Genomic DNA, 17,554 nt, shown 5'->3' with positions numbered 1-17,554 from the left:
TGCAAAAAAAAAAAAAAGATAAATCGGCTTTTGACTGCACAAATAGAACCAAAAATTTACGAGACTTTTTAAATCATATAATTATCATTATCATCGTCAAAATCATATCAACATGGTATTTAATTTATTCCATAGATTCATCTCCATCCTTATCCTGCTTATTGGTAGACTCCTCATTCTTCTCACTCTTTTCTTTTTCGCCCTGGTAAATACCATTGAGATAGCCTACAACACCTTCACCTTGATAAGGAAAATCAAGTTCACTTGCAAGAACTTGTCCCAAACCACCTTGACGCAAGACTCCTGAAAGTGACTCCACGCCCTGAGCAAACTGTGAGGATCGAATGACACGGATCAGTTCATCCTTGGTTTTGGTAATTTCCTCAGGCATCTGGTCAAAAAGAGGCTTGAGCTGTTCTTCATTAGCCTTTTCAACGTATGAAATAAAATCACTTGTTGAAAAGGCATTTGAAATTGAAAGAATTGGGAAGTCCCCAGAAGAAGAGGAAGAAGCTTCGGAATTACCACTTCGCTGTTTAACTTGTTCGGCAACAGATTTGACAAATGAATCCCATTGGGGTCCAGAAGTAAATGATGAGGTTCTAAGAATGGTGCAATTGATTAATACATGGTGACAATGAAAGAAAAAAAAAATGAAAATGTATAAAGTACAAAAAAATGAAGGATGAAAAAAAAAACATTCAATTAAAAAAACATCAATTGAATAATTTTTTTTTTTGTAAAGTCATTAATCATAATCTTAAAAGTTTTTTTTTCCTTTCTTCTTTTCATGGAAGGATAAGAAAAAAAAATAAATAAAAAGACTTACGCATTGTGATCGCTGCTATCTTCTGATTTCGATGTTGGTGCGGCGCCTGAAGAGTCTGCGGTGGCAGAACTAGTGGTAGTAGCACCTGCGTCGTCCTGCTCCATGTCCTCATCTTCGTCTTCTTCTTCCTCCTCATCTTCGGTCAGAATCTTCTGAAAAGTCGATAATATCAGTTTGTCTTCCGATGATAGTGTAGCTGGGTTCTTGTCTTTGGCATCAGTGCGAGCCTGCATCCAGAAAAACTCGCGCTTATCAGAGCTTTGGAACTTGAGTGCAAACACACGGCCATTGGTCTTGGAGCGACAGTGGACCCATTCTGCATCACCAGGAATCAAAAGGAGTGGCTCGCGAGATGTAACGGTCTCTGGTGGCTCAAAGCCGTCGCGGGGCTCCCATGCAAACGAGTAGTAAGGCTCCTGAGGGTCTTTGCTCACCGTGATGCGACCGGGACCTGGGCGCGGAGTGACAGTTTTGGTGGCCTCATCGTAGGTGGCGTAACCGGCCGCAAAGTTCAGGATTGTTTCAAAAGCCATTAGAAGAGTATGTATATATGTATTAAAAAGTGTAGTTTAAGAAGATTAGATTGAGAATGGGTTCGCTGGCTTCGAATGAGTGGTGGTGATAGAAGAGAGAAAAAGGAGGGTCTGTTGGGCTTACGAGTGGCAAAATGGCAGGTTTGGAGGTTGAAGAAAAAAAAAATAGGTTTGGTGGTTACCCGGCCTTTTGGGTGGCTTTACATACCAAAATGATTTCCTTGTATAAGGGCTTTTCTCTCCACATTTTATCAACATCTTCATAAGCTACTTTTCAACAGTATTAAACACACTTATTATCAATCACAATGGCATTTCCTCCTGAAGATATCATTCCAATCGTCACCCGAATCTCCGATATTCTAAAGGAGCGTAAGCAGACATTGAGTATATCTGAATCGGTAAGTGATATGAATCTTTAGAGACCATTTTTTTGTCTATAAAATTCGCGTCTAACGCGTCAACTTTAAACTCTAGGCCTGTGGTGGGCTCATTTCATCCTACATTGTCTCTGTTCCTGGTGCATCTTCCTGCTATCTCGGAAGTACCTTGACCTACTCACTTAAGTCTCGGCTGAAGCTTAGTGGATGGTCTGAGGAAGATATCCAGTCCTATACGTATGTTATTGTTTTTTAGTCTAATATGATGTGTGGACTTAATTATTGGTGGTGGTGATGGTAATAATAATGGCGTTATTAATAGCCGTTTTGAAAATTCTTACGATGGGCTTTTCATCATCTTTTTTTTTTTTTTTTTTTTTTTGGGTTCCTAAATTTTTTTTCTTTTTTCATTTAAAATTCTAACTCTTAGATTTTTATTTGATATAGCGGCCCAAGTGAAGATGTAGCACTTAGACTTGCCCGTAATCTCAAATACGAGCTCGGTAGCACATACACACTCAGTGAGACTGGCTGGGCCGGACCCACGGGAGTTGACGGGGCCTCAAGTGAAGGTGTAGGCACCGTTTACCTGGCCATTGTGGGACCAACGGGCCAGCCGAAGAAAACTCATAAGGATCTTCGTTCTTTTTCCTCGTTCAATGCTCATGACCGTGCGGGAAACATGGCTGAATTCGCTAAACTGGCTCTGGAATTCCTGCTGGATTATCTTCTTGAACAGGAAACTACTTCAGCTTAATATTAAAAAAAAATTACTAAATAAAAAAAAATAAAAACTTTGTTGCAAAAAAAAAGTTATGGTGGTGTTGTTAGTGGTGGTGCAGTTTTGGATGGTCTATATACTAGTATGGATAGTCTGGACCATACTGGAAAGCTTAACAGTACTAAACGCATACCCACTCCACCTATCAGCTTTAGTGCTACTATGATCTTTTAAATTATTTTCTCTTAGTTTTTTTTTTTTAAACTACCACAATCCTTTTTTTCCTTTATAAAACTTTCCTTTCTCTCTTTAACTTCTCACATTTACCCCCTAAATAATCAACTATCCCGTTAAAACAGTCCTGATAACACGTCTTTCATCACCTTCTTCTATTAGAAAAAATGTCAAGTTCTGCCTTTTTGGTAGAACAACCGGCTGCTCCATCTCCTCCAGTTGCATCTATAGACCCTTCTGCTGTAGCATCTGGAAAATCTCTCCCGGAATGGTCCGCTCTCTCTAGAATCGGCCGTGGAGTCGTCATCGCAAAACACGCTGCATCGCCCACTCGCAAAAACGACCTCTCGCTTAACCTTGGAGATGAAGTTTATGTCTTTGAAACCCACATCTCCAAGAAGTGGTACCGCGGCTATGTCGTGTCACCACCCTCTGCCCACTCTGCCTTCAACCAGCCGCTCCCTCGTGGTACTAAAATCAATAACGCAGCCCTGAAAGAGCTTGAACCAAACGTCCGGATTGGCATCTTCCCTGCCCCCCTTGTCCATATTCATGAATACTTTGACCTTTCAGCTTCGGATGCTAAAAGTTCGCTTGCTGACCTTGCAAAAGAGCGCTTTTCTACTCTTGGTGGCTCCAATCTCGGTACATCTGACTACGATCTCGAGGCTTTTATTTCCGGTGGAGCTGCAATTTCGCAGCTTTCGCTCAAGTCAAAACCTCCCCCAATCCCTTCCATCCGTCTTGGTAATGAAGCTCCAACTATTCCCGGTGAGCCTCTTGTTGATGATATTGTTTCCATCATTAACGAATGGTACAATACTTATGTCTACCATCACTATCTCTTTGGCAACTATGAACTCGTTAACACCATCAATGGCATTATCCAAGAGCTCTACATGATTCGCCGAAAACTCATCTATGGCCTCCTTACCTCTAATGAACGAATTCTTGCTCGCAAGAAAGTTGTTTGGCAAATTTCTCGTGTCGTCAATATTCTCAATAGAGGTCACGTTGTAAGAGATGCTAAGACAGGTGATATTATGGCCGGTAAAGAGGGTCCAGTTAAGCTCGCCCAGCAGCAAATTTTAATTGCCCTGGCTCCTAACTACCCCGACCACTCGCTTATTGGTGACTCGTATCCAGAAGCTAAAAACCCCAAGCACATAATGGTCGACTTTAAATCTTGTGTTGGTCAGGGTTACGGTCACGGTCTTACTGTTTACTTCCAGCTCCGCACTAAATCTGCACGCTTAACCGAACCCTTTTCCATCAAGGTTAAACCTCACATGCTGGTGTCGGATCTTTCCGCTGTGCTCTTTAGAGATTTGCCGCTTTATATCACCCGTGGTGACGTTATTCTCAACGCTGAGCTTTATGAAGATGTTTCTCTCCGCTCAAAAACACCTACTCCACTTGCCATCGTCATTGGTAAACCTTCCTTTACTAGTTCTAACAAGCCACATAAAAAGCACGGCCGTCGTGGTGTTGCTTCAGGTGCGGCCGATGTCTCTCGTTTGTTCCGTTTGGAGGACAAGGGCGAAACTCCATTCACTATTAGAATGTACGCCAGTTACTTTGCCAACGAAGAACCTAATAAAGAGAATAGAGGTTGGGGCGAGTTGTTTGAACGTATTGTTAGAGGCCGTCCTCGTGGTGTTGCAGTCACTCCCCGTGCAGAACAAGTTGTTTGTACTGTCAAGGAGTTTGAAGCACCCACTGTCAAGAATATTGAGCACCTCCAAAACAAGAACTCTCATGATGCGATTGGCATGGCCCGTTCGCTTCACGTTACTTCTTTGAATGGCGAACGCAATGATGTTTATTTGACTCTAGGCACCATTTCGCTTACCCACATTGATGCCACCATTCCAGACTACTTGCTTGTCTCAATGACATCTTCCTCCGGCAAGGCTCTCTTTTCCAACTCTTCCAACTCCAGCTCCTACCACACTTGGGACTCCTTGGCCACCTATAACAATGAAGTTGTTGGCGAAATGATTAAGATCACGGATTTTGAAAAGAGTGAGATTATCACCTTTGATTTGTACGTTGGTGGTGAATACATTGCTCAGACCAGCTTTCCTCTATGGCATGGCACTAAGGTTTGGTCCGGCCACAAGACTATTTCTTTTGTCCGCGATGGTGATAACACTGTTGCCACACTTAAAATTTCTGTTGACTTTGTTGGCAATGTTTACAATACTGACGTTGCCATTGAAAAGATTCTCCACTGGCGTATGGTTTACGACTCACATGGAGCTGACGAGTTGATTTTAGCCTTGAAAAAGTTTAAGACTATTGACAGTAAAGAATTTGTTAAGGTAAGTTTAATCTTAGTTCCTTTTTTTTTTTCTAATTTCTTTTTTTCTAACTTTTTTTTAGCGATTCCATGGTATTCTTGATTCTCTTTTGGAACTTCTTACAACGTTCCTGAAGTCTGATCAGAGTGAACTTTTGTTGAGCATTTTTCATGCTATTATTTATACTCTTGAAAAGATTACAAACAAAAATAAGGATTACATTTATCTTATTAATGATTACCTGTCCAATCACCTTAACTTCACTGGCTTGGTTGATCTCATTATTCTTAGTGAACAGGCACTTCAAATCGACACTTCTTCTGGCAGAGATCATGACATTATTATCAAAATGTTTAAGATCTCTGAGTATCTTTCTCAAATTGTTGCCACCTCTGCAACTATTGCTTCTGGCCGAGGTCGCGAAGCTCAGCAAATGATCATTTCTACCACTCGCAAAAACTTAAAGCGTTTCACTGAAACTATTAAACAGGTCTTGGTTCGTCAGGATCCCCAATTCCTTGAACTCCAAATGATCATTGTGCAAAACATCTTTTATTGGTATTCTAACTTACGCACCTTTGTTCCTCCAGATGACGAGCTCCAGATGATTATTGAATTGACTGATTCCATCAGAAGCGACAATGACAAGATCAACACTCAACGTCTTTTGCTTATTAAGAAAATTTCTTCTTCTTGGCATTACCAGCAGAGCAAATATCGCCCTCATATTACGGCATACACTATCAAGTGGACTTTGCCCTTTTGGCTTGACAACCGTGAGTTCACACAAGAGCGCAAAGATCAGATTCGTCTTTTATCGGGTATTTTTGCTACACAGTTCCACACTCTTTGGCCAGTGCGACTTAAAGAAATTGATGTTTGCAAGCGATACGGCCAACTTCTTCCTGTTGGTGCAAAAATTTATAATGAGCTTTTAAATCAGTTTGAAGGCTCCACTGACAACAGAAGTCGTAAGGTGTTTTCGCCGCTTTTCCCTGATTCCTATCCCTTTGAATCGCGGCCTATTGATTCGCTTGTCCACAATTCCGTTTTTGATGAAACATTAATTGAGCTGGGTATCGTGCTTACACTTATCGTCAACATTTCGTATAATAACGGCCAGCAAATCATTGACAATTCTTTGTCCACGACCCAGTACAGTGACCTTGCTTTTAACATTATTCATGCCTGCAATGCCATGCTTCACTCTGTGTCGTTCCCCAAGCTCTGGATTTCTCTTTTTGCTGTCCACCATGAAACTGTTTTAGGCTGTCTTGGTTATCTTAGTGTTCTTATGAAGTCCCACTTCATCCCATTACCCGAACATGCGGAAGAATTTAACTCAGGCCTTTGGTTTTCATTCTTGTCTTGCTTGCTCCAGCTTGCTGGTTCCGAAGCCATTGCAGTAGAACACTTGCCTGTTCAAAAGCGCAAAGCGGTGTGGAGAATTTCTGGTGATATTCGTGGCCGTGCTGCAGAGCTTCTCAACTCCATGTGGGATGCTATTGGATGGCGTTCTACACATGAAGATGCTACACGCTTTGATCTTTCTGTCTTTGGTGGCTTCCAGGTACAAATGTTTGGTGGTGAAACAAGTTTGGTTCGTGATGTTTTGAACCTTTGTCTTGTTCGTCATACTGGAGCTCAAAAAGTGGCTATTCACATTCTTCACTCAATGATTGTTAGTGAGTGGACTCTTAACGAGGACTTGACTGTTATCCAAAGAGAAATTATTTCTAGTTTGGATGATATTTTCCAGTCTCGTGGTTTCTTGCCAGAAGAGCAGGAAAAATCTTCCTTTTCGTCACTCCTACGTGCTTCCTTTTACAGCATTGACCGCGAAGACGTGGCTTACCCATACATCAATTCTTTGCTTGATGATGTTGAAGAGTTTTTGGACCTCTTGCTTGATCTCTACAATGTTCCTCCTGGAGATGCTTACAATGACGACCGTATTTTCCATGCTCTCAATGTGCTCAACTTTTTGAAGGTTGTTGAACGTGTTGAAATATTTTCACGCTATGTCAATGATATTGCTGAATGGAACCGGTCAAGAATGAATTACACTCAAGCCGGTCTTGCCCTCAAGCTTCTTGCCACGGCCTATGAGTGGTCATATGACCAGCAGCTTCCAGCTGCAGAATATCCCAATTTCCCCGCACAATCTGGGTTCGAGCGAAAGGAAGAGATTTACGAAGATATCATCCAGTGCTTCTCACAGGGTAAAGCTTTTGAAAATGCCATTGAGGCTACCAAAGAGCTGGCATACGCTTACGAGAATGTTTCTTATGACTTTAAGAAGCTTGCCAATACGACGAGAATTCTGGCTAAGCTCTACGACAATATTGATACTGTGGAACGTCTTGCTCCTCAGTATTTCCGTGTTGCTTACATTGGCTCTGGGTTCCCGCGCTCGTTGCGTAACCGCATGTTTATCTTTGAAGGTAACGCTTGGGAGAAGCTTGGAAGTATTCATGAGCGTCTGCACAAGACATATCCTGGCGCCACTATTGTCTCAAACGAGTCACAGGCTAAGACTGAAGGCCAGTATTTATTTGTGAGCACTGTTGAGCCTGATCCAGAGGCCAAGATGGAGCTCAAGTACAGCAAGGTGAAGCCTACTCCTGGTGCCAAGGAGTATAAGTACCGTCTTAACCTCAAGCGTTTTTCGTACTCGCGCCCTCTTCCTGGTAATACATCACCTCTTGACTTATGGATCGAAAAGACTACATATGAGACTTATCAAAGTTTCCCCACTATTGTGAAGCGCAGCGAAGTCAAGAATGTTACTATTGTCAAGCTCTCGCCATTGGAGAATGCTCTTGATATGCTGCAGGCCAAGACAAGTGACCTTACTGACTTGGAAACAACCTTGAATTCCAACAAGAAGGGCGATCAAAGCAGCAGTGTTTCGCGTCTGGACCTTGTTTTGTCTGGAGCTGTTGACTCTCCCGTTAATGGTGGTATTCAGCTGTACCGCGCATTTTTGGAAGATGAAGGCCTACGTGCTGATCCTAAGAGTGCAGGCCTTGTTGCCTCTCTTGAGAGTGCGTTTTTGAAGTATGCCTCGGCCATTCAGCGTTGCCTTGTGATCCATGGTCGCGTTGTCCCGCCGACACTCAAACCCTTGCATCTGAGTCTTGTGGAGCTGTTCCACCGCAACTTTGCTCCTGAGCTGACTACATTGAATGAGGGCATTTCCTACCTTGATCAGTTCCGTAGCGGCAGTTTGACACGTCGGGTATCGCTTAGCGCTGGATTGAATCTTAACAAGACTAATTCTATGCTGAGCTCTGGCAATCGTAATGGCATGATTGATCCCTACGGGTCCCATGATAACAGTAATACTGTGGCTAATGGAATGCGCGGTCTTGGTATTGGTGTTACCGAGGCTGATTTGGATGACGACGAGTCTAAGGCTAACTTGGATAACTTGCTGGGAAATGCAATTGCTGCTTCTGACATTTTGATTAAGGGGTCTGACTCGCGTGGCGGAGACAATGCCAGTTTGTCAAGCGATGGAAGCAAACGATCCACAATGTTGATGAAGCATATTACACGTCAGGATCCCTCTAACCGTCAGATTTTCAATTAAGGAATTGAGTAGCTACTCAATAGGGTATATTTTTTTATATATTTGTTTATGTTTATATTTTTTTTAAGATGTATGAATTTCGAGTTTATTATTGTTGAATTTTTGAATACTTTTTGTGAGTATTTTTTTGTGAATATTTGAATACATGGAAAAACTTGAAATTTGGAGAGATTAAAAAAAAATCCAGGCCGGGTAATTACCCTGCTTAGAATGGAATGTGCGTGATTGGCCCAGCCACCGTTATGCGGAAGTATGTTTGCGGAAACTTGTGTGTGTTTGTGTATCTATGTATGTATGTGTATGTGTATATTTTTGGGGGGTGATGGCTGCCAATCGACACTCGGCCTTTTTGACTAAACATTTTTTTGTCACTACCACCACCAAAATAAAAAAAAATTTGTACTCAGTGTCTCCCCTCCCAAAAAATCCTTTTATCCCTCTCTCTTTTCCACTATCACAACAACTCTTCTCCAAAAAAAAACACTCAAGGTCTATTCACCAAGCCTTAATTCGTCATCCATTACCAGTCCATTTTTTTGTCACAATGTTGAGAAACACCTTCATCAGATCCATGGCTAGAGCTTCCGCCGCTTCTGCCTTCAGACCCGTTGCTCGTCCCCAGATGATGATGCCTGCTGCCATGTGGGCCATCCGATCATACTCTTCCGCTAACGGTCTCACCCGTGAAGTCGTCGAGAAGAGAATTGTCGACGTTTTGGCTTCTTTCGACAAGGTAAGTTTTATTTTATTTGTTGATTGCTTCTAGAGATCTTGTTTATGTGAAAATATTTAATGAAAAATGTATGACTAACTTTTAATTTTTACATAGATTGCCGACCCTGCTAAGGTACTTATTAATACTTATTAATTAAACACAACAAAAATCCGGGGATATTCTTGAAGGTTGAGAAATTATCAATGCTTTTATTGATAATTGAATATCTTGATTTGATACTCCTATACAAATATACCTCTTGTTTGATGACCATGTCGGCTAACAGTTCTATCTTGTTATAGATTACCCCCACTGCCACCTTTAGCAAGGACCTTGACTTGGACAGTCTCGACACTGTTGAGATTCTGGTTGCCATTGAGGAAGAGTTCAACATTGAGATTCCTGAGTATGTTTTCTGAAAAATTTTATTGTCTTGAATTTATTGTTAACTGTATTTTTTTCTAGTGCCACTGCTGATGAGATCAAGTCTGTTGACCAGGCTGTTGAGTACATCCTTGCTCAATCTGAAGGTAAGTCATCAACCTTGCAAACTTCTTATGACTAATGGCGATAACTAACATGATATCTAGCTTCCTAAATTTCCCTCTCGTTTGATAATGTCCCCCAACCATAATGATCAACCCTATACACTTAAAGAAAAAATAAAACTTTTGTAATGATAATTCCTTTTTTTTTCTCATTTTCTTTCCTTCTTTCTTTTGGGACCCGGTTCATAATGACAATCAATTGTGAAAATTCATATATGTTTAGGAATACAAATTGTAAATAATATTCAATCTTTTGTTTAAATATGTGAAATATTTGTCTTCATATTGCTGTGAATTTGTAAACCGTTAAGAATGTAAAAATCTATACTAGATATGTTTACGTACATAATTACGTGATCATACGATTGTCAGTCATCATAGCCCATTTTTTAAAAATAAAAATCTCCAGACTTTACATAAATTTTTTGTCTTTTCGTTCCAACACCTTCCTTTTTTTAAACCCCCCTTCTATTCAACAAAGTCTTTTTTTGTACTTTGTTTCCTAACTGCTAATTGTTAAATAACACTATTCATGTCTTCAGAAACCAAAGATTCAGCCTCTTCTGACCAGAAAGTTGGCGATAGCAACACAACATCCGTTGTTAATAACGCCCCAGTTGCTACTACTGCTGTAGAGCCTGTACAATCCTCTTCCGAAATATCTGTTCCACCAACCTCCGCCACCGCCACCTCAGTGTCTTCACCCTCAGAAAAGGATCATCATGTTCATCTCTCGAATGCTGACACTGATGTTTCTGATGAAGAGCAGGATGAGCTGATTGACGAGATTGAAGCCGACGAAAACCTTCTTGACGAATACGACCCGGATACGGATGAGCTTGATCTTTTGCACCTCAAGATCAGGTCGCTGCTTGCACTCAAGCTTTACAAGCTACCAAATCTGCGGCGCGCTTGTTTTCGTCAAAACCTGATTCAGTCGATGGACGGGTTGGAAGACCTGCCTGAAGAGCTCGAGGAGTTGGACCTCTACGATAACCGTATCTCTCACATCAATCACCTGGCCCAGTTTAAGGACCTGGTTCAGCTGGACCTTAGTTTTAACAAAATCCGTTTGATTAAGAACATTGCTCACTTGACGAAACTAACACACCTGTATGTGTGCCAGAATAAAATTTCGACAATTGAAAACATAAGCTCATTAACGCACCTTACCTACTTGGAGCTTGGAGCTAACCGAATTCGCAATATTGAAGGGCTTGAAAAGCTGGTCAATCTGGAGCAACTATGGTTGGGTAAGAACAAAATCACAAGCCTTCAGGGACTCCAGGGACTCACAAAATTGCGTGTGTTATCGATCCAATCGAACCGCATTGTCAAGCTTGAAGGCCTGGAAACCCTGACAAGTCTTGAAGAGTTTTACATTTCTCACAACGGCATTGAGAAACTTGAGAATCTTGAAAACAATACTAAACTGCGTGTACTTGATGTTACTGCCAATAGACTAAAGGTTTTAGAAAATGTGAGCCATCTTGAGAACCTTGAAGAGTTTTGGGCGTCCAGCAACCAGTTTGAAAGCTTTCAGGAAGTGGCTTCACAGCTCGGCAATCTGAAGAACCTCGAGACTGTTTATTTTGAATTTAACCCACTTCAGAGGAAAAATCCTGTTCAGTATGTCAACAGATTGCGTTTTTCATTGAATCAAAGTCTGAAGCAAATTGATGCAAACTATATTCGTTATTAAGAAATTGGCTAAATGATAATGGTCTATTGATATAATTTAAAAGAAAAAAAAATAAAAAAAAAGTTGATTATGATTAAAAGAGAAAAAAAATTGCAGATAATTGGCCCAAGAAGTGCTTTGTATTTTGTCAGTATTCTGACTTCGTTTAAATGAAATATGGTAAACTCTATACAATATTGTACCCCATGATTGGGCAAGATCTTAGTCACGGAGTTGATTAGTGATTCTCATCTTTCAAATTCCAACTTCATTTTGGTCGCAATCTGCTAAATATTATCTAGGTTTTTCCTTGAATAAAAAATTTTGTTATTTAAGATAGACTGCTATCCTGCAGTTTTAATATTTTTTTTTTGATTGTAAAGGTTTCGTTTACATTGTAGGTTTAATGAATCTTAAAATCTAGTGTCACACATTACTGGCATTTTAGTTCATATAGTTAAAAGACCTTCGAACAGTATATCAATTTTCCAGCTATTACCATCAATAGCTAGTTTTAGATTTATAATATAGATCTGAAATAATAGATCGAGTATCGAAAATATAATAATGAGATATATAAAACTCCTACTTCCAAAAACAAATAATAATTTAACAATAAAAAGCTAAGCGACCCCGGTGAGGATTGAACTCACGATCTCACGATTAACAGTCGTGCGCCTTCACCAGCTTGGCCACGGAGTCATTTTTTTAAAAGATTTTCTAATAACATGTATAAAAAGTTTATTTAAAAATTATTTCTATGGTTAAGAATATTACGTAAGCTTCATAAAAGGAACAATACTCAAAGATTGTCATTGCAGGTGATTATAACTTACATCACAAGGAATGGGAGTCAAGGGCAGGTCCGAATACGGAAGCAGATGAAGTTGTTGAGTGGCTACATGAAAATGATATGATGTTAATTACTCCAAGAAATCAAAAAACATACAACAATAGAACCAATATTGATTTGGTTTATGGCTCAGTGGACTTACTTCATAGAATTTCATTTAGTGGAGTGGATGAAAATACACTAAGTGATCACTCAATTGTGGAGTGGGACATCTATATGTCTCAGAGTAAAAACGGGGATGAAGTTTTTACTTCGGTGAAGAGATTGAATATTAAGAATGCAGATTGGGAAAAGTTTGACAAGGAGCTTTCTTCTGCCATTAAAGATTTTAATGTGCATAACAAAACTCTAAAATCAACTGACCAAATTGATGACCAAGCTAAAGTTCTTGAGGAGGTTGTAAAAAGAGCAATGGCAAAGTCGATGAAGGAAGTTAAGGTGATGAAAAAAGTCCAAACGCTATTGGAATCAAGAATTAAGGAGAAGTTAGAAAAAGCGCTAGAAGCTAAAAGGGAAGCCCGTCAAAGACAACCTTCTTTGGCTTTGAAACGACAAAAAATTGAAGAGGCGAAAAAAGCTAGAAAAATTTTTGACCACAGTTTGCGTGAGGCAAGTACTGAGCAATGGAATAAATATTTGTCTAGTTTAGAAGGAAATGACATTTGGAAGATTTTGAAGTATATTAATCCAAAAAGCAATGATACCATTATACCACAAATTAGAAAAGAAGATGGAACTCTCACTACTACTGTTGACGAAAAAAAGACATGAAATATGGAAGGCACTTTTACCTGAAATTGATCATGGTCTTGATAGAGAGTTTGAAATTGATGACGATTCTCGATGGCCAAAATTAGAGTTTGATGAAGTTGACTCTGCATTGGCTGATACCCCAAATGATAAAGCTCCAGGAGACGATGGAATTACTGGCAAAGTTTTAAAGATGGCATGGCTAAATAAAGACTTTAAGGAAAGGTTTTTCAAGCTTCTCCAAGCTTGTGTAAAGTTTGGATACCACCCAAAAGTCTGGAGACATGGCATTATTGTTGTTATACCTAAACCTAAGAAACCTGACTATTCAAAGCCAAGAGCATACCGACCAATTTCCTTACTTAAGATTCCATCTAAAGTACTGGAAAAAATTATACAAAAAGAATGACCAAGCTTACAACACACTTACTTCCCACCAGAGCAATATGGGGAAGACAAGGTTATTGTGCTACTGATGCTGTTTTGGAACTTGTCCAAAGAATTGAAACTAGTAAAGAAAAATTTCAGCTATGCTCATTGATATTCAAGGAGCTTTTGATAATGTTAACAGAAATATATTGGCACACACAATGGAGGATATGAAACTACCCAAAGCACTTATAAACTGGACGTACCAATTTGTAAGTGAAAGAGAAGCTAGTATGCTCATGGACCGAAGAAAAGGATCAGTGCAAAAATTAGTACTGGAATTCCGCAAGGCTCACCTATTTCACCACTACTTTTTTTGATATATTCCACACCAATGTATCATGCCATTAAAGAATGGGGTGGAACTCCTTTTGGCTTTATTGATGATGTGACTATTACCGTTGAAGGTAAAATTGAAGAAAATACCAAAAGCTTAAGCAACATATTAGAAAAATGTTGTAATTGGGCTAAATCAAGAATGACCAAAATTGATTTGGGTGATAAATTGGGTTTTATTCATTTTACAAAAAATGTGAAACCTAAAGATGAGAAAGTGCAACTTACTTTTACCTAATGGAGAACTTCGTGAACCCCAGAAGGAAGTTAAATTGCTTGGAATTACTTTGAACAATCTGCTTGATTTTAAATCTCATATTTTGAATAAAATCAATAAAGCAAGAAAAGCTGTTGGTGCTATTTGGCATCTTGGTGGCGTGCAAAAAGGTATGCGAGGGTCTGCAGTCAGATCACTGTATATTGCTTGCGTGAGACCAATTGTCGAATATGGCTTAGAAATTTGGCATCACAAAATTTTGAAAGGAGAAATCCACAAGTTGGAAGTAATGCAGAATATGGCTTTAAGAAGAATTGTTGGTGCTTATCGCACAACTCCTATTGCGGTACTACAAAAGGAAGCTGGTATTATGCCATATGGTATTAGGCTAAAATTTATGGTGGCACGAAAAGCTATTCGTTTACACCTAAATATTAGCAAAACTAATCCTATTAATGGTCATTTGTTAACATTGATTGAGAAATCTCCAATTGCAAAGCTAACCACGCTTTACATGTTGGCGAAAGATGATAGAGACTATATGATTAAAAAGGATGAAAAACGAAAATGCAAGAGGGTTGAACCTCTTACACTGAAACAACAACAGAATCAAACGATTGGAATTTTGAAGAAACAAGCAATGGAAGAATGGCAAGAAATGTATTGGAACAGCAGTAAGGATCTGTGGTATCATAATATCACAGTGGAGTCGAAATGTACTGATAATCTTTCCAAAATGGTTACGGGAGTGATCATGAAGAAAGATAGTCGAAGGATCTTGAGTAATATTACTCAGTTTCGCACAGGCCATGGCAACTTTGGCGCATGGTTTAAAAAGTTTGGAATTGAAAAGGATAGTTACAACTGCAAATGTGGAGAGCTGGAAACAGTTCATCACATTTTAGTTGAGTGTCCTTTGCTTGAAGAGGAAAGAAAAGGACTGAAACGGATATCTCCAGAGATGGACATGTCGACTCTCTTAAACAGTTTAACTGGCTTACAAGAGATTGTAAGCTTTATCTCTGCTTGGAGGGATTAAGAAATACAATTACAGCGTTGATGAAGACAAGTGGAGATAGGTTGGGAAGGTTTGGTTATTTTAACCCCCTGTTCCTCGTAAGCTGGCATCAGGACTTATTTTCGGGCTGTTGGAGATGCAATGTTGAAGCCAAAATTAAAAGTTTATTATCAAAATGAAAAAATATATAATATGGACAAGAAGGATAGCGCAGATGCTGATGTTATATAATTCTATAACCCTTGAATAAAAACAAACAAACAAACAAGTAAGCTTCATAATAGCATTTTTAAAATAAAAAATAGTTTTTAAGTAGAAAATAAAAATTAAATACAATAAATTGAAAAAAAAAAAAAATTATGCCAAATATATATATTAATACTGTTGATTTAATCAAATGAAAAGTCCCAATAATTTATTTTTTTCTTGTCAAAAGAAAAAAAAAATTGAAATAAAAAGTGATGAAAATCATGGTTGCTCCCAGGGACCAAAAAAATCATTTCACTGTCCACTCCACACTTATTTCTTCACATCTTCTCCATCTATCTAACCTTCCCTAATATAAATCTTCAAAAATCATCTCAATTAAACCATTTTTAATTCAACATTTATTCCTTTTAACAATGGAGAGTCTATTTTGACATCTTCGACGCTGGTGCTAGAACTACATTCGCTTGACTCCTCGTCGTCATTGCCGCTGTATTCGGTAGCACTTGAATCCAATTCATAAGTGTCTGGTTTCACCACCAGCCCACTTCCTGGAGTCATTGTAATATTATGTCTTTTGAGGATTCGTCTGGTTGTTGTGGGACTGGGATTTTTGCCATTTTCGAGTTTTGTGGCCATAGCTAGATCTTTAGTAGTTTGAATTTTACCCGATAGAATTTTGTTGACCATTGCGCTTTCTGTAGCTGGACTGACGACTCGCTTGCGGCCAGGCTTGTTGTTGGCTGGTGAGTTGGGCATTGTTTTCTTGATGCGAGAGATTGTGGCCTTGCTTACACCAGTTGCAATCATGATTTTACTAAAAGACTCTCCTTGCTCAATTCTCTTCTTTATATTTTCGCGAGAAATTTTGGGGATTTTTTTTGTGCACGGCATTTTCAAAGAGTTTTATTTGTGAAATTGTGATGTAAAATTAAAGATAGCAAGAAGGAGGGGGAGAAAAAAGAAGAGAAAGAAGAGGAAAAAAGAGAAATACTTGGAAATAAATAAAATTGGAGGGAAAAAAAAAAGAGGAGAAAGAAAAAACAAGATTCGATTGCTTTCAAATAAATGGTAAAAAAAGATTTCTAAAATTGATTTTTCCCATTGCACACATACATAGCAAGGCTATATTCCATACAAAATGAGTTGGAGATAGTGCAGGGTTATTATTGTGTATGTTTGTAATTTAAATTAACTCGTATTCAGATTCGTTTCAGAGATTCTGTCCCAGTATATGCTGGTGAATAATAAAGGGGATATTGAAAAAGGGGGGAAGGTGAATGAAAAGAAAGCTGGTAGAGTGGGGACAAAATGCTTAATCAATTGTGGAAAAGGAGAAACAGTTTATTTTGATGATACTACTTTTTAAAACGGATTCATCTTGGAAAGAAATGGGATATGTAAAAGAAAAAGTCTCTTTCTTTTTGATACTATATTGTAATACGCAGTGCAAAAGTGTAAATTGGACCGAAACATAACGGGGAAAAAAAAAAGAGAAAGAAAAAGAGAAAAAGATATCAGAGTGGGTTTATTGACTTTGCTCTATTGCCTGTCTACTTAGGGACTTTATCAGCATGTCTGTTCCTGCGCCTGATAATTTTTTTTTTTTGTTACTTGCGCTTGATTTCAAAATCAAAATAACCTTAATTTTATCTTTGTTTTGGAGTTTGATTGATTAAGGGGAATTTTTTTTTTTTTGTAACATTTAAAAAATGAAATATTTATTGATTTAAATCTCAATGATTTAATTACTTTCGTTTTATCAAAAAAAAAAAAAAACATTTTTTAAATAAATGTTTTGAAGCTGAAATAAATAAGTCGCTTCATAACGAGTATTGTTTGGCATTGATTTGTCCTTAAAAAAAAGACTTTTTGGTCTTTTGTTTCAAACTTTGACAGATGAAATCACCAGAGAATTTTATTATTTTTTTTTAAATAAATAAAAAAAAACTTTCTTTGTAAATATTATTTTTCTTTTTTTTTTTTTTCAGAATAAGAATTTCAGAATTTCTTTAAACTAACTAGTTTTGGATGTTTTTATCATTATCTTCCATGATATTCCCTAATTTTGTATATATATATATATATATATATATATTTCTGTTTACCACACCAAACCCTGGTGTGTTTCGCTTGTGCCTCATCAATTAGCGTTATAAAAAATATCTATGAAATAAAAAAAAATTTACCTCTCTTTCTTTCTTG

General features: G+C 38.5%; 7 protein-coding genes across 7 annotated transcripts; 5 read left to right on the top strand and 2 right to left on the bottom strand.

Moving 5' to 3' along the window:
- Nucleotides 1-124: 124 nt before the first annotated feature.
- Nucleotides 125-1,362, bottom strand: SAPINGB_P000283 (uncharacterized protein; the record flags this gene model as incomplete). Its single annotated transcript, XM_031995007.1, has 2 exons — nucleotides 125-602; nucleotides 830-1,362. The coding sequence occupies 2 exons, from the start codon at nucleotides 1,360-1,362 to the stop codon at nucleotides 125-127; spliced, it is 1,011 nt and encodes a 336-aa protein (XP_031850898.1).
- A 308-nt stretch (nucleotides 1,363-1,670) lies between these two features.
- On the top strand, nucleotides 1,671-2,499 carry SAPINGB_P000282 (uncharacterized protein; the record flags this gene model as incomplete). Its single annotated transcript, XM_031995006.1, has 3 exons — nucleotides 1,671-1,763; nucleotides 1,840-1,979; nucleotides 2,190-2,499. The coding sequence occupies 3 exons, from the start codon at nucleotides 1,671-1,673 to the stop codon at nucleotides 2,497-2,499; spliced, it is 543 nt and encodes a 180-aa protein (XP_031850897.1).
- A 365-nt stretch (nucleotides 2,500-2,864) lies between these two features.
- On the top strand, nucleotides 2,865-8,595 carry SAPINGB_P000281 (uncharacterized protein; the record flags this gene model as incomplete). Its single annotated transcript, XM_031995005.1, has 2 exons — nucleotides 2,865-5,021; nucleotides 5,083-8,595. 2 exons carry the CDS (start codon nucleotides 2,865-2,867, stop codon nucleotides 8,593-8,595), a joined length of 5,670 nt encoding a protein of 1,889 aa, XP_031850896.1.
- Nucleotides 8,596-9,166: 571 nt separating this feature from the next.
- Nucleotides 9,167-9,908, top strand: SAPINGB_P000280 (uncharacterized protein; the record flags this gene model as incomplete). Its single annotated transcript, XM_031995004.1, has 5 exons — nucleotides 9,167-9,328; nucleotides 9,425-9,442; nucleotides 9,613-9,716; nucleotides 9,776-9,840; nucleotides 9,901-9,908. The coding sequence occupies 5 exons, from the start codon at nucleotides 9,167-9,169 to the stop codon at nucleotides 9,906-9,908; spliced, it is 357 nt and encodes a 118-aa protein (XP_031850895.1).
- A 482-nt stretch (nucleotides 9,909-10,390) lies between these two features.
- Nucleotides 10,391-13,551, top strand: SAPINGB_P000279 (uncharacterized protein; the record flags this gene model as incomplete). The annotated part of the gene is made up of 3 exons (XM_031995003.1): nucleotides 10,391-11,487; nucleotides 12,398-13,069; nucleotides 13,158-13,551. The coding sequence occupies 3 exons, from the start codon at nucleotides 10,391-10,393 to the stop codon at nucleotides 13,549-13,551; spliced, it is 2,163 nt and encodes a 720-aa protein (XP_031850894.1).
- Nucleotides 13,552-13,905: 354 nt separating this feature from the next.
- On the top strand, nucleotides 13,906-15,163 carry SAPINGB_P000278 (uncharacterized protein; the record flags this gene model as incomplete). Its single annotated transcript, XM_031995002.1, has 2 exons — nucleotides 13,906-13,978; nucleotides 14,247-15,163. The coding sequence occupies 2 exons, from the start codon at nucleotides 13,906-13,908 to the stop codon at nucleotides 15,161-15,163; spliced, it is 990 nt and encodes a 329-aa protein (XP_031850893.1).
- A 564-nt stretch (nucleotides 15,164-15,727) lies between these two features.
- On the bottom strand, nucleotides 15,728-16,243 carry SAPINGB_P000277 (uncharacterized protein; the record flags this gene model as incomplete). Its single annotated transcript, XM_031995001.1, has 1 exon — nucleotides 15,728-16,243. The coding sequence occupies one exon, from the start codon at nucleotides 16,241-16,243 to the stop codon at nucleotides 15,728-15,730; it is 516 nt and encodes a 171-aa protein (XP_031850892.1).
- Between the last annotated feature and the right edge of the window lie 1,311 nt (nucleotides 16,244-17,554).

The sequence above is a fragment of the Magnusiomyces paraingens genome, assembly GCF_902498895.1.
Source record: "Magnusiomyces paraingens strain CBS 517.90 genome assembly, contig: contig1, whole genome shotgun sequence".
NCBI classification, from domain to species: domain Eukaryota; kingdom Fungi; phylum Ascomycota; class Dipodascomycetes; order Dipodascales; family Dipodascaceae; genus Magnusiomyces; species Magnusiomyces paraingens.
This window is presented reverse-complemented; position numbering and strand designations above follow the sequence as displayed.